The sequence below is a fragment of the Leucopleurus acutus genome, assembly GCF_964270905.1.
Source record: "Leucopleurus acutus genome assembly, chromosome: 8".
NCBI lineage: Eukaryota > Metazoa > Chordata > Mammalia > Artiodactyla > Delphinidae > Leucopleurus > Leucopleurus acutus.
The window spans coordinates 41,002,148-41,015,418 of record NC_139151.1 but is presented as its reverse complement, the minus strand read 5'-3'; the positions used below and the strand labels follow the sequence as shown (position 1 = coordinate 41,015,418).

General features: G+C 46.3%; 1 protein-coding gene across 1 annotated transcript in view; it reads left to right on the top strand.

The window, feature by feature from the left end:
• MTNR1B (melatonin receptor 1B) overlaps positions 1-12,686 on the top strand; it is a gene marked incomplete at both ends in the record, with an annotated part of 60,895 nt that extends 48,209 nt beyond the window's left edge. The window contains 4 exon segments of the mRNA XM_082844061.1: positions 11,578-11,937; positions 11,940-11,981; positions 11,984-12,327; positions 12,528-12,686. Coding sequence (XP_082700187.1) covers positions 11,578-11,937; positions 11,940-11,981; positions 11,984-12,327; positions 12,528-12,686 — 905 coding nt within the window.
• Positions 12,687-13,271: the final 585 nt, after the last annotated feature.

Genomic DNA, 13,271 nt, shown 5'->3' with positions numbered 1-13,271 from the left:
AGACCGGGGCGCTGTGGAAATCCAAGCAGCTGGAAGCCATAGCTCTCCAAGGCGCTCCAATGTGTGCGGGTCCCCATGGTGCCCCTCCCTGGCCACAGAAATCTCACCATCTTCAACACCTCCATCGCCTGCCAAGCACTGTGGTTCACACAGCAGGTGCTTAGGAAATATTTGCTGAGACAATGAGTGAATGAATGGAAACGCTCCAGTGAATTTTCGTCCTAGACTTATCTCCTCATCTTGGTTCCAAACAAGAGAGTGCCAAAAGCAGACATCTGCAGCCTCTACTTGGATGGAACTAAATTGTTTTGTGATAACCGTGGTCTTTAATGAAGACAGGGAATTCGTAGGACTAAACGAAGATTAAAATAGTGATTTGGCAAAATAGTGTTGCAATCCTGAGAATATTTTTCCCCTTTCAGTCCACTCTCATTTCAAGTTTCCCATATTCAGGTGTGCCAGGGAACAAAACCAGAGGGAGGGAGTCTCTAAACTCTGGCCCTGAGGGTCACTGGAGCACACTGACCATTCCAGCTTGGGGAGAAGCTCAATGACCTGTTTGTCAATTTGTCATTGCCCAGTTTGGGTCTTGGAGGCAACTCAAATATTAGAGTGAATTAAAATGAAAAGATAGCAGAAAGCCAACTATATAGCTTAAACATGCTTTTCTAAGGAGGCTGACCATTCAGAAAGGCTATTTTAAACAAATTGTTATATATATTTTATGTGGCCCTGTGACTCCATGATTTTTATCTAAAGAACAAACAAAAAATTAAAATGTGAGCTTCTGTGCATAATATTGGAAACTTCATATTATTAAGAAGAAGTAACTGTATGGTGACAGATGGTTGCTAGACTTATCATAGCGATCATTTTGAAATGTTAAGAAGAATCGAATCCCTGTATTGTGCCCTAGGAACTAACATATTGTTATAGGTTAATTATACTTCAAAAACAAAGAAAGAAACTCATAGACAAAGAGTGGATTTGTGGTTACCAGAGGCAGGAGCTGAGGGGAGAGGGAGCTGAGAGAAGGCAGTCAAAAGGCGCAAACTTCCGCTTACAAGATAACTAAGTACTAGGGATGTAATGTACAACAGGCCACATATAACTCACTCGGCTGCGTGTTACGTATGAAACTTGTTAAGAGAGTAGATCCAAGATCTCATGACAAGGAAAAATGTCTTTTTTTCTATTTCTTTTTGTATCTATATGAGATGACGGATGTTCACTAAACTTACCGCAGTAATCATTTCATGGTGTATATGAGTCAGATCATCATGCTGTGCACCTTAAGCTTATACAGAGCTGGATGTCAGTTATATCTCAATAAAACTGGAAGGAAAAAGTAAGCTTTCTAACTCAGTCATTTCAGTAGTGGATGCTCGTATTATCTGCAGTAACTTTTTCAAGATAGGATTGTGTCCTTTGAGTAGAGGCTTATCTCCTAGGAAAGAGCAGGTTACTCTCAGAAAGCTGTATTTAGTATTTCCATCCTATCGCCCTTTTGTAGCAGCCACAGGAATTCATTTCCTGCCCAGGGAGGCAAGGAGGAGGCAGGGCCTCTCTTCCTGACTAGCAGGGTGTTTAGAGGAGACCCGGTGGGCTGCCTACGACGGGCGGGGTGGCTGAAGGTTGAGGGTGCTTCTTCCTTTTGCCTGAAGGAGACAAGCTTATTCTCCCCTCCTCCGTCCCGAGGAGGGCTGGCCTCTTCTGCTGTCCTAGCGAAGTTCATGGAAACCTTATTGATTTGGCCTCGGTGGGTAATGAGCATGTTAAGTTGCTGGCACGCCGTATGTCCTATCCTTCCTAACTCCCTTTCAGTCTGCTACAGCCCGGCACCAGAAAAAATTTTCACACTTTATCTAAATGATATTAATTCCTGACACATTCATTAAAGGCTGTTCCGGTCACACAACCAATTTTTATTTGACCCATGGCTTTATTGATGATCGTTATACATACTATGAAAAATCATAGTATTAATGTAAACTAAATAACTTTGGCAGATTGAGATTTCAGAAGATGCCTGAAAACCTACAGCAGTTTGAATAGTTAGCACCCATTCCACTATTAATCAGGTCTTCTCTTACTGAAGGGTATGGACTTACTTTAAGAAACATTTATCTTAGAACTTTCTGTAATTGAGTCTGGTTCCTTGATTCATCGTTATTAAGAAAATAGGGCTGTGACAATGAGAACGTGTGTATTTCCAATGACTAAGGCACACAGCCCATATTAAAGTCACAGCAGCATTCTTAGCAGGTGTCAGTATCCTCTACTTGACTATTACAAACCCAGTTTCTCTGTGCAGCAGATTCTCATCATTCATAACAGAGATGTTCCTGACAGTGGGGTAGGTGGTTAGATTAACTGTCCTTTTTGAGGGAGGGACTCCCCTGTCTTCAGGTTCTGTTGCTCGTGCTTTGGGTTGACGTTTTTAGAGATGGCGCTAGAGCAGGGCAGACAGGAAGGGATGGAGGGAAGATGGGGGGCAGATTCAGCGCACTGCCCCAACTTAGAAGGTAAGGCCAGGTGTGTGTTACACTCTTTGCTATGTTTCCAGAGCCTCACACATTGCGTGGCACTGGTGGCATTTCATATTTCTCGGTGTGTGCTTTCTGGGGCCCGCCACACTTCAGGCTCTGAGGACTTCTCCTTGTGCCCGCCCCTGTCACTCATCCCCAGCCCAGACCTCACCAATGTTCATCCGTGTATTTTCTCTCTCTTCCTCTCCTGCTCTCACAGAACTTTCCTCCATCAAGTTCCTTCTCTCTCTTCTGTATTTTCCATTTCTGTCTCTTTCCCTTTAGCTTACACACACACACACACACACACACACACACACACACAAGGGGCTCCTTTGTTTAAGAGAAAAAAATCCTTCCTTGGTCTTATGTCTCCTTCTAACTTCGGGGCTACCTTTCTCCTCTTTTCAGCCAGACATCTTAATATAACAGTTTGCATCCATTAATCACCTCATTGCTTCCCATTTCCTCCTCAGCCCCCTGGGGTCTTCCCTCGTGGAAAATGCCCCTCTGTGCTGTGTGTGACACTGAGGGCCACTCCCTCCTTGAGACCTTCCATTCCCTCGGCTTACCCGATGCTAGTTTTTGGACCTCCTTCCTCTCTTCCTCTCTCGGGCACCTGACCCCTGGGAGTCCTCTTTGGTTCCTTCATTCCCCAAGCCCTCCTGACTTTTGTCTCATAGCATCTCCCCATTTCCCCCTTTCCTGCCCCCCTACTCCTACTGCCCCAATTTACACCCTCATCCTTCCTTGAGCAAACCATGTCCACAGCCACCAGACAGCTTTCCCCCTCCTCTACCCTCCCTGTTACCACGGCCAGGGTCACCCCTGCCTCCAGGGATCACCTTCCATCTACAGAACGGTGTCCAGCTCCAGAACATGGCTGGGACAAGCCTCTGGGACTTGCCTAACCCCCTCAATGTCACAAACTTGTCTCACTTCTCCCACTCAATGCGACATGAGCTGCTGTCTCTCCCACACGGTCTGTGTTCTTCTTCTTTTTTTAAATTGGGGTATAGTTTTACAATGTTGTGTCAGTTTCTGCTGCACAATGAAGTGAATCAGCTATATTTATGCATATATCCCCTCCCTCTTGGACCTCCCTGCCCCCCGCCATCCCACCCACCTAGGTTGATGCTCTATCATCTTGGGAAGCTCTCTGCCTCTTTTCAGCTATCGAATATCTCTTTCAAACCCCTTCCTCAGCTCCCCTGCGGGTTGTTGATTTTATCATTAATAGCATAAAAGGTGTGGTTACTGTCTTCCCCCTCCCCAGCCCAGCCCAGGATCCTGCATGCCCTCCCCATACAACACCTCCCTCACTGTATTGCTCTTAGTTTTTTTTCTCTCCCCACTGGACTGTGAGATCCTTGAGAGCAGAGACTTTTATTCCATTTCTAAAACTGAATATAGACTTGCTGAAACAAATTGAAGTGGACAAGATGCCAGGAAGGCCGTGAGACAGAAGCTATTCATTTTGCTTCATGAGGTGAGGTCTACTCAGCACCGCTCACGCCATCAGTACAATTCTCATGGAACTGAATTGCTCTGAGCACTGAAAGCCCAAAATACACCTGACTCTTGTCCTCAGACACTGAGTGGCACCTGCACTAGGGTGTATCTTGATCCCTGCTGTTCCTGTGTGGCCAGTGGGCTCCGTAAAATTGTGCCCCAGTGACTCCTTAGGGAGTTTGTCTTTTTTTTCAATTTTGATTGCAGTAGAGTTGATTTACAATGTTGTGTTAGTTTCAGGTATACAGCAAAGTGCATTAGTTATACATATATATATATATATATATATATATATATATATATATATATATATATATCTCCACTCTTTTTTTTTTAAGATTTTTCCCATATAGGTCATCACAGAGTATTGAGTAGAGTTCCCTGTGCTATACAGCAGGTTCTTACTAGTTATCTATTTTATATATAGTAGTGTGTATATGCCTCTTGCCCGTCTGGCTGGAGGCTGCCCGCTTTAAACTGCCTGTAAAATCGAGCCTCCTGCCCTTACCTGCGCCATCCTGACTGTCAGCCACACAGAAGAGAGCTGAGAGAAACGTGTCCTTACTGTAACATCGAGATAGTCTCCATCAGCAAGGGGAGAACACAACAGCGTTCATGATCCTTGGCCCATCAGCACAGGGACCCTAACTTCCCTGGTGACGATAAGAGCCATGGTCGGACACTGGATTTTTGTACCGCAGATGGATTAAGAGGCTGTCGGAGAGGTGTTATTAGCGAGCGGAGGCATAGCCATACCTAGGACATCCCTGTGATTTGTAAGGAAAAAGGATGTGGACTATTTGACAGGAAAACATGGAGGATTTGGGGCTTCCCTGGTGGCGCAGTGGTTGAGAGTCCGCCTGCCGATGCAGGGGACACGGGTTTGTGCCCCGGTCCGGGAGGATCCCACATGCCGCGGAGCGGCTGGGCCCGTGAGCCATGGCCGCTGAGCCTGCGCGTCTGGAGCCCGTGCTCTGCAACGCGAGAGGCCACAACAGTGAGAGGCCCGCGTACAGAAAAAAAAAAAGAAAATATGGAGGATTTGCTTGCCGAACACCCAGGTCCTTGTCCGGAATCCACTCTGTCCTCTGGATGCCCAGCGATGCGTAGAGTCTGCATCATCTCGTATCCAGAACCGGTGACTGCATTGCAGACTTCCTGATGGGGCTTTTCAGCCTGGCACGTGTTGGCATCCCCAGTTACATTAGAGCGGAACCTGCCATGCGGCCCCTTTTCCTCCCACTTGTTGATCGAGGAGGTAAAGGATGATCGAATAAGCAGGCTGGCCCTAGGCAAAAGCTCTTGAAAGGCCTGGAGGAAATATTTAATAGACCCACAGCCCCTGCCCTTCAGGTGTTACAAGGTAAGGTGGAGCCCACTTCATCCAGGCTCTATCCTACCACTGAATACGCCTGGAGATGCCCCTTGGTGACAGGCGTCTTTTAACCTGCTGAGCTTTTGGGGTTCGGAGGGCTTCTTATCAGCTGAAAACCAAACTGGGCTCCATTGGACTCTGTCCCTGGTATTGCCTGAACTTTCCAACTTCACATTTCGGCTCTGAATACTTATTTTCTCTTTACCAGGCAAAAATGAAAGCATTTTAAACCTCTTAATTATGTCTTTAGCCAAATAATCAGGAAAGCTCATAATCCTCGATAATTCCTCCCATAGAGTCCTTAGCAGCCCCGCGTGTGAGCACTTTCATGTTAGGCTGCCTTTTTCCTCCCCCCGCACAAAGTCGGAGTCTGTATTTAGCATGATATGCGGCAAAACTCAGAAGATCCTGATGCTGCTGTGAGGTCTTACAGTTTAAAATACTTACGGCTGAAAGAGGAAAAGTTAGGGGGTTGGGAAGTAAAGTTGCAGTTCTGAGGGTATTTACACTCTAGATGCAATGTCCTAATTTCTTCATCGTCCTCACCCTATAGGACTTCTCACGTCTTATCTCCCAGGGAGCTTAGTCCAACCTTCTGAGCCTCTTTCTTGTTCTTTGTAATAATAATATAAAACTGTTATAATTGTATATAATTATAATAATATAAAAACTAATAATAATATAAATAATAATGCAGCTGATAATATAAAAATTACAATAATAAATAATAGCTACGATTGTTATGTGTAGGGTTAGCAGATGCAGACTATTATATATAGAATGGATCAACAACAAGGTCCTACTGTATAGCACAGGGAACTATATTCAATATCCTGTGATTAAACCATAATAGAAAAGAATATAAAAAAGGACGTATATAGATGTATAACTGAATCGCTTTGCTGTATAGCAGACATTAACACAACATTGTAAATCAACTATACTCCAATGAGAAAAAGATTGCTATGTGCTTATTATGCGTCAGATACAAGCCTCTCTCATTTAAAAGAGAGAGAAAGAGAAGAGAAAAGAAATATCTTACACAATCTCTCCATCCAAGGATAGCCCTTTCCAAGTACCATCCATTTCTCTCCATTTCTCTTGAAGGCAAAGCTGGTTGGGAGGGCAGCCTCCAGTGCAAAAGTTTATCCTCCAACACTCAACAGAATTCACCCTTGCTAACATCACTGCTGATCTCCTAACTGGCAGGTGACATGGGCACTTTTCTGCTTTTTCTCATTCTTGTGGATGACCAAACACTCTACACCCTTAATCCCTTTGACATTTCTTTTTCCTGGTTTCCTCTTGTGCCTCTTTTTGCTTTTTCTCCCTCTTTCTCTGTTCACATATTCTGGGTGTTGGTTTCTTGATCTGTAAAATGGAAATCATGCAATCAACCTTAAAGGATTCTTGTGACAAACAATTGAGTCCGTTTACGTAAATGCACATTATAAACGTCAAGGTACTAGACCAATTGTGGTGGTTTTTTTGTTGTTGTTATAATTAAAGTAATAAAATGACTCCATAAGAGTTTCCAAGCAATGCCTCGATGGTTATGGAATATGATTTTGTAATAAGCGTCTCAGTTAATTATTGAAATGGGTGCATATGCTCTTAAATATATTTTATTCTTTTAAGTGGTTAAAATACCCCCATCCTATTTTTTTATATGATTAGCTTGCTTAGTAATCCTTTTCTTTTTAAATTAACGTGATGTTAGATTTCAACTCAGCCCTTGTATGAGTCATCCACACGCTCCAGGGTTTTCACAAACAATGTGATTTGGGAAGAAAACAATCTCCACCCTCAAAGAATTTGGGAATCTAATTAGGAGCTTATGTGAATATAAAAGTGCATTGTTTTAGTATTTGTGAGGAAGTTACATTTTTAATAAATTATCTGTTCAGTTATTTCAAATGACTATCCCAGAATATAACTAACAAGAATATCTCACATTCGTTTGGAGACTGTTATTATGTCTTAAATTTTTTCCCATGCAGGATCCCATTTGAGGTGAACAGCCATCCTGGGATGGAGGCAGGCCTTTGTGGTTTTGTCCGGCCCCTTGCTGAATTGTCCTGCTTAACCAGCCCCATCCTCCATTACTGCCCTCAGCCCCAAGACGACTTAGTTCTTCCCCACTGTTCCCACCACCTCGTGCTAGCCTCCAACCCACTCTCACCACACTGAAGAGCCACTGTTTCTGTGTCTCTTTCCCCAACAGCACTGTCAGCATCTCAATGGCAGGGGCGTGTCTTTCACCCATCACTGCACCCTACCCAGGTGTGATAGGTGCTCAATAAATATATTACACGTTTGAACAAATGGAGGATGGAAGAGGACCTCAAGGCATGGAAAGTTTAACCCTGTTAGAAATGATAGATCATCTGTTTACTTCCCTATCGTAACCCTCATCACGTCTTGATTTTATTGAATTGTCTCTTCTATGAGACCACGAGCTTTGTAAGAGGAGGGGATGTGTCTCTCTCGCTCACCATGCCCCAGCATAGGCCAGAGCCAATACCTAGTAAACACTCTGCAGTATTTGTTGAGCAAATGACTCAATGACTATCTATTTCTACATTGCCAATTTTAGCTCAATGGCCAGAGACAATTTAAAACCAAGAAATTCCTCTAGGAAAATAGGGTGGGTACAGGGAAGAGCTTTATCTTCCAGAATTCTCCTATCTGATGAAAACTAGATAGCTGAACATCTGCTGGCTCCTTCTCAGATTTCCAGATTCCCATTAAGGACTAGATTTCCCAAAGAGAAGGAGAAAGTGGGCCGGGGGGAGGGGATTATGGTGGCTGTATGTGTGAAGGGACGTGCTTTGTATACGAATGCAAAGGGAAGGGAGTTCCATATTAGTACAAAACCTTGTTGTTGAGGTCTGTCTCCACTAATACGCCCTGTCTGATAGAGGCAGATGGAAATAAGTCACGCCAAGACTCGTGATATAAATATTCATTAGAAACCTGTGCACCGATGTTAAGCAGTGCTGTGTGTCCTGGTTGATTTCTCACCTGTCTGGAGAAAACATGAATAGAGAACTCGCTCTCCCTTTGACTGTCATCTAGACAGGGTCTGGCTTCTTACAGATGGGAGACAAAGCAAGAATTTTATTCGTCTAAGTTGGAATTGTGTCAAGAATGTCGGGAGATGGTATGACGTCTGAGGGCAGATGGATCTACCGTTACTCCAGGAACCCCAGGAGTAACGGGGGAGAGTAATTGAAACACTTTCCCCGTGGAGTTGAATGTGTTCTTCCCACTAGCTGTTTGCCAGCTTCTGGGGCATTATTAGGGGACGAGCCACATGAACACGGCAGAGCTTGACTTGCTTTCCCGGGAACAGCTGGCTGAGCTAGCACCCGCCCACAGCCGCTCTTGACTCTCTCCACATGTGCTTGCAAGGGCCAAAACCTTCTTTGCCACTCAGCCAGGAAGCCAGTGGGCGCTGCAGAGACCAGTATTCCCACATGGGAAAGAAGGGATTTTCTTCACAGAAAGAATCATGTGGAGTGTGTGAGGAGGGGGAAGGAGGGCTCCAAAAGAAAAGAAGGGAACGGAAGAAACAATAGTCACAGAGAAAAGAAGTTCAGTGACTAGGTCAAGTTCAAAGTGGCAGGACTGAGATTACCCCAGATCACTCCAACTTCCAGCACCACTTCCCAATGTCAAAACAACATTTAATTTTTTTTTTTTTTTTACTGTACGCGGGCCTCTCACTGTTGCGGCCTCTCCCGTTGCGGAGCACAGGCTCCGGACGTGCAGGCTCAGCGGCCATGGCTCACGGGCCCAGCCGCTCCGCGGCATGTGGGATCTTCACGGACCGGGGCACGAACCCGTGTCCCCTGCATCGGCAGGCGGACTCTCAACCACTGCGCCACCAGGGAAGCCCTAATTTTTTTTTGAGAAGTCTCCATACTGTTTTCCACAATGACTGCTTCAGTTCACATTCCCACCAACAGTGTACGAGAGTTCCCTTTTCTCCACGCCCTCGCCAGCATTTGCTATTTGTGTTCTTTTTAATCATAGCCATTCTGACAAGTGTGAGGTGATATCTCATTGTGGTTTTGATTTGCATTTCCCTGATGGTTAGTGATGTTGAGCATCTTTTCATGTGCCTGTTGGCCATTTGGATGTCTTCTTTGGAAAAACGTCTATTCAGGTCTTCTGCCCATTTTTTGATCAGGCTGTTTGTTTTTTTGATATTGAGTTGCATGAGCTATTTATATTTTGGATATTAACCCCTTATCGGACATATCATTTGCAAATAATTTTCTCCCATTCAGTAGGCTGCCCGTAAGATCCAGCAGTTCCACTGCTGGGTATATATCCCCCCGAAAAGAAAACACTAATTTAAAAAGATACATGCACCTCAATGTTCATAGCAGCCTTATTTACAGTTACCAAGGTATGGAAGTAACCTATGTGTCTATCAACAGATGAAAGGATAAAAAAGATGTGGTGTATACACACACACACACACACACACACACACACACACACACACTGGAATATTACTCAGCCATAACAAAGAATGACATTTTGCCATTTGCAACAACATGGATGGACCTGGAGGGTATTATGCCTGGTAGAATAAGTCAGACAGAGAAAGGCAAATACTGTATGTTATCACTTATATGTGAAATCTAAAAACTACAACAAACTAGTGAATATAACAAAAAAGTAGCAGATTCACAGATATAGAGAACAAACTAGCAGTTATCAGTGGGGAGAGGGAAGGCAGAGGGGCAACATAGTGATAAGGGATTTAGAGAGACAAAATACTATGTACAAAATAAATAAACTACAAGTACTGCAAGGGAATATAGCCAATATTTTATAATAACCTTAAATGGAGTATAATCTATAAAAACACTGAGTCACCTCTGTGCTTTCATTAATACTATCTGATTTTTCATCTGCTTTTTCTGTCTCTGCAGCTTTTTGAAGGCAGGAATTATGTCTTGTGTCTGTATCACTTTCCTCCCAGTTAATCAATAAATGTTTGTTGAATGAAAACAATAATACTGAATCACTATGTTGTACACCTGAAACTAATACAATATTGTAAACCAGCTATACTTTAATTAACCAAAAAGAACACTTAAAATTCTAGAAAGAGACAAGGGCTCCTGATTCAGCTGAAAACAAGAAATTCGAGAGAGGAAGTCTCTCTCTTTCTTGAGACCAAGTAAGTTCTCAGTAGTGGAGTCAAAACCTGAAATCCACCAGTGGAGACAGAGAACAAGGCTGAGAATTAAATGAACAAGAAGGAGACTCCCCCACATCCCAAGCAGGTACTAAGATGTATGTTTCTTGCCTTGTAGTACCAACCATACAGAATTTGAGGGGGCTTTTCTCCCATTAAGTAAATAGATCCCTGAGATAGTAGAATAGGAAGGAATCTCACAGTTCAATCTGAGGCAGGCTTCTCCTTTACCATCCAACTTGTACTTGAATACCTCGAGAGACAGGGAAGCTCACTACCTGGAAAGCACTTTAAGTATCCAAATCATCTCCTTTCTATTCAGTTACATCCTGTCTCCCTCGGGCCCTAAACTAGCTCTGGACTCAGGAGCAGTTGGGTCCTGAGAACTCCCAGGGAGCTAACAGATGTCTTTTCGGTCAGTTCTAAGTGGAGTTACCCCAAGCATCTGAGGCCAAAATGGGCACTTCAAGAAGGCTGCTTGTGGGTCTTCCAGCTTCCCAGGCACGTCCTATGGAGTCTTCCCTGAGATGGGTTGAGACTGTGTGTCAGGACAGAGAGGGCTGGGAACGCCCTTTCTCTACCTTGTGGGTTTGCATGTAGCTGCAAGTACAGAGTCTGCTTCACCTGAGGGACTGACTCAGGGGAACTCCCCGCTGAGTGGCTCTGAAGCTCCCTTTTTCCAAACCCCCTTGAAGCCAGACCACAGCGTGAGTTTTCTGGTTGCTGTGTCTTCTGGATCCCTTCCCTCTGCCTGACGCTTTGGACCCCTGAGGTGGTCACAGCAGCCTCCGCAGAGTACCCACAGACGTATGGTGGTGGTGACGGTGGCGCATCAGTGTCCTGGGAGAGTCCCTCCTGTGAGGGACAAAGGCTAGAATATTCTGCAGAATAGAGATCGTGGGGTTTCGTCCTGACGACTCTTGCTTCCTGTTTCCCCGCTCCAGGTAATTTGTTCTTGGTGAGTCTGGCATCGGCTGACCTGGCCTTGTGCCCCTACCCGCTAATCCTCTTGGCCATCTTCCACGACGGCTGGGCCCTGGGGGAGGCGCGCTGCAAGGCCAGCGCCTTTGTGATGGGCCTGAGCGTCATCAGCTCCGTCTTCGACATCACCGCTGTCACCATTAACCGCTACTGCTACGTCTGCCACAGCGTGACCTTCCACCACACCTGCTGCCACTGGCACACCCCCTTCTACATCTGCCTTGTCTGTCTCCTCACCCTGCTGGCCCTGGTACCCAGCTTCTTCGTGGGGTTCCTGGAGTATGACCCATGCATCTACTCCTGCACCTTCATCCAGACGGCCAGTGCCGGTACACGGTGGCAGTGGTGGTCGTCCACTTCCTCCTCCCATGGCTGTTGTGTGCTTCTGTCACCTGCGCACCTGGGTGCTGGTGCTCTGGGCCTGCAGGAAGGTCAAGTCGGAGAGCAATCCATGCCTGTGGTCCAGTAACATCTGGAGCTTTCTGACCACGTTCGTGGTGTTTGTGATCTTCGCCATCTGCTGGGCACCACTGAACTGCATCAGCCTTGCTGTGGCCATTGACCCAGAAGTGGCTCCCCAGGTCCCAGAGGGCCTCTTTGTCACTAGCTACTTCCTGGCTTATTTCAACAGCTGCCTTAATGCCATCATCTATGGGATCCTGAACCAGAACTTCTGCAGGGAATACAAGAAGATCGTCTCTGGGGCTTCCCTAGTGGCGCAGTGGTTGAGAGTCTGCCTGCCGATGCAGGGGACACGGGTTCGTGCCCCGGTCCGGGAAGATCCCACATGCCGCGGAGCGGCTGGGCCCGTGAGCCATGGCCACTGAGCCTGTGCATCCGGAGCCTGTGCTCCGCAACGGGAGAGGCCGCAACAGTGAGAGGCCCGCGTACCGCAAAAAAAAAAAAAAAGAAGATGGTTTCTGCCCTCTGGAACCCATGGCAGGACTCCTCCAAGGGCAGCCAGGCAGAGGGGCCAGAAAGCCAAGCTCCCACAGTGGTTAACATCCAGCCCCCTGTCCAGGCAGATGCTCTCTTGCCTGATCCCCGGCCGGGCGACAAACTCATGAAATGATGGGAGTGAATCTGCTCCAAGGGTGAGATCGGACGGCCTCCTGGACCATGCCAGCCATTCACGGGACAGCACACGGTTTGTGGAACTTCATCCTGTGGACAAGAAGCCCTTCAACACCCTTGGTTCAGGTTGGTCAGAGACACCTGCAGGTACTGGGGGCCATGTCCCAGCAAGCACAGCTATGGACCTGGCAGACCCGCTCTCCCGGGTGTGCTGGGGCTTAGCACAGACAACGGCCAAGGAAGGAACTGAATGCGGAGGGGCCTGGGGTGGAAGAGGCCAGTTCCTCCCCACGGACTGCCCTCTTGTCCTCCTGCTTTGGCCTCCTTGCTGCTTTTGCCCTTTCCCCTGACAGTGGGTATCTCCTCTGTTAGCAAGGACAGAAGATCAAGCTCTGCAGTGCTGGAAGGTGGGTAGCTCTGCAGGGCCTCTGGGGGCTGGCGTGGTGCAGAGGGTAAGCGCCGTGCACTCTCCGCCGCTGACCTTCCCTACATATACGTGTGTGCGCACGTGTAGGCATGTACACACGCACACACGCACCTACCACCCTATATGCACTGTACACACCACCCACATCACACTCTA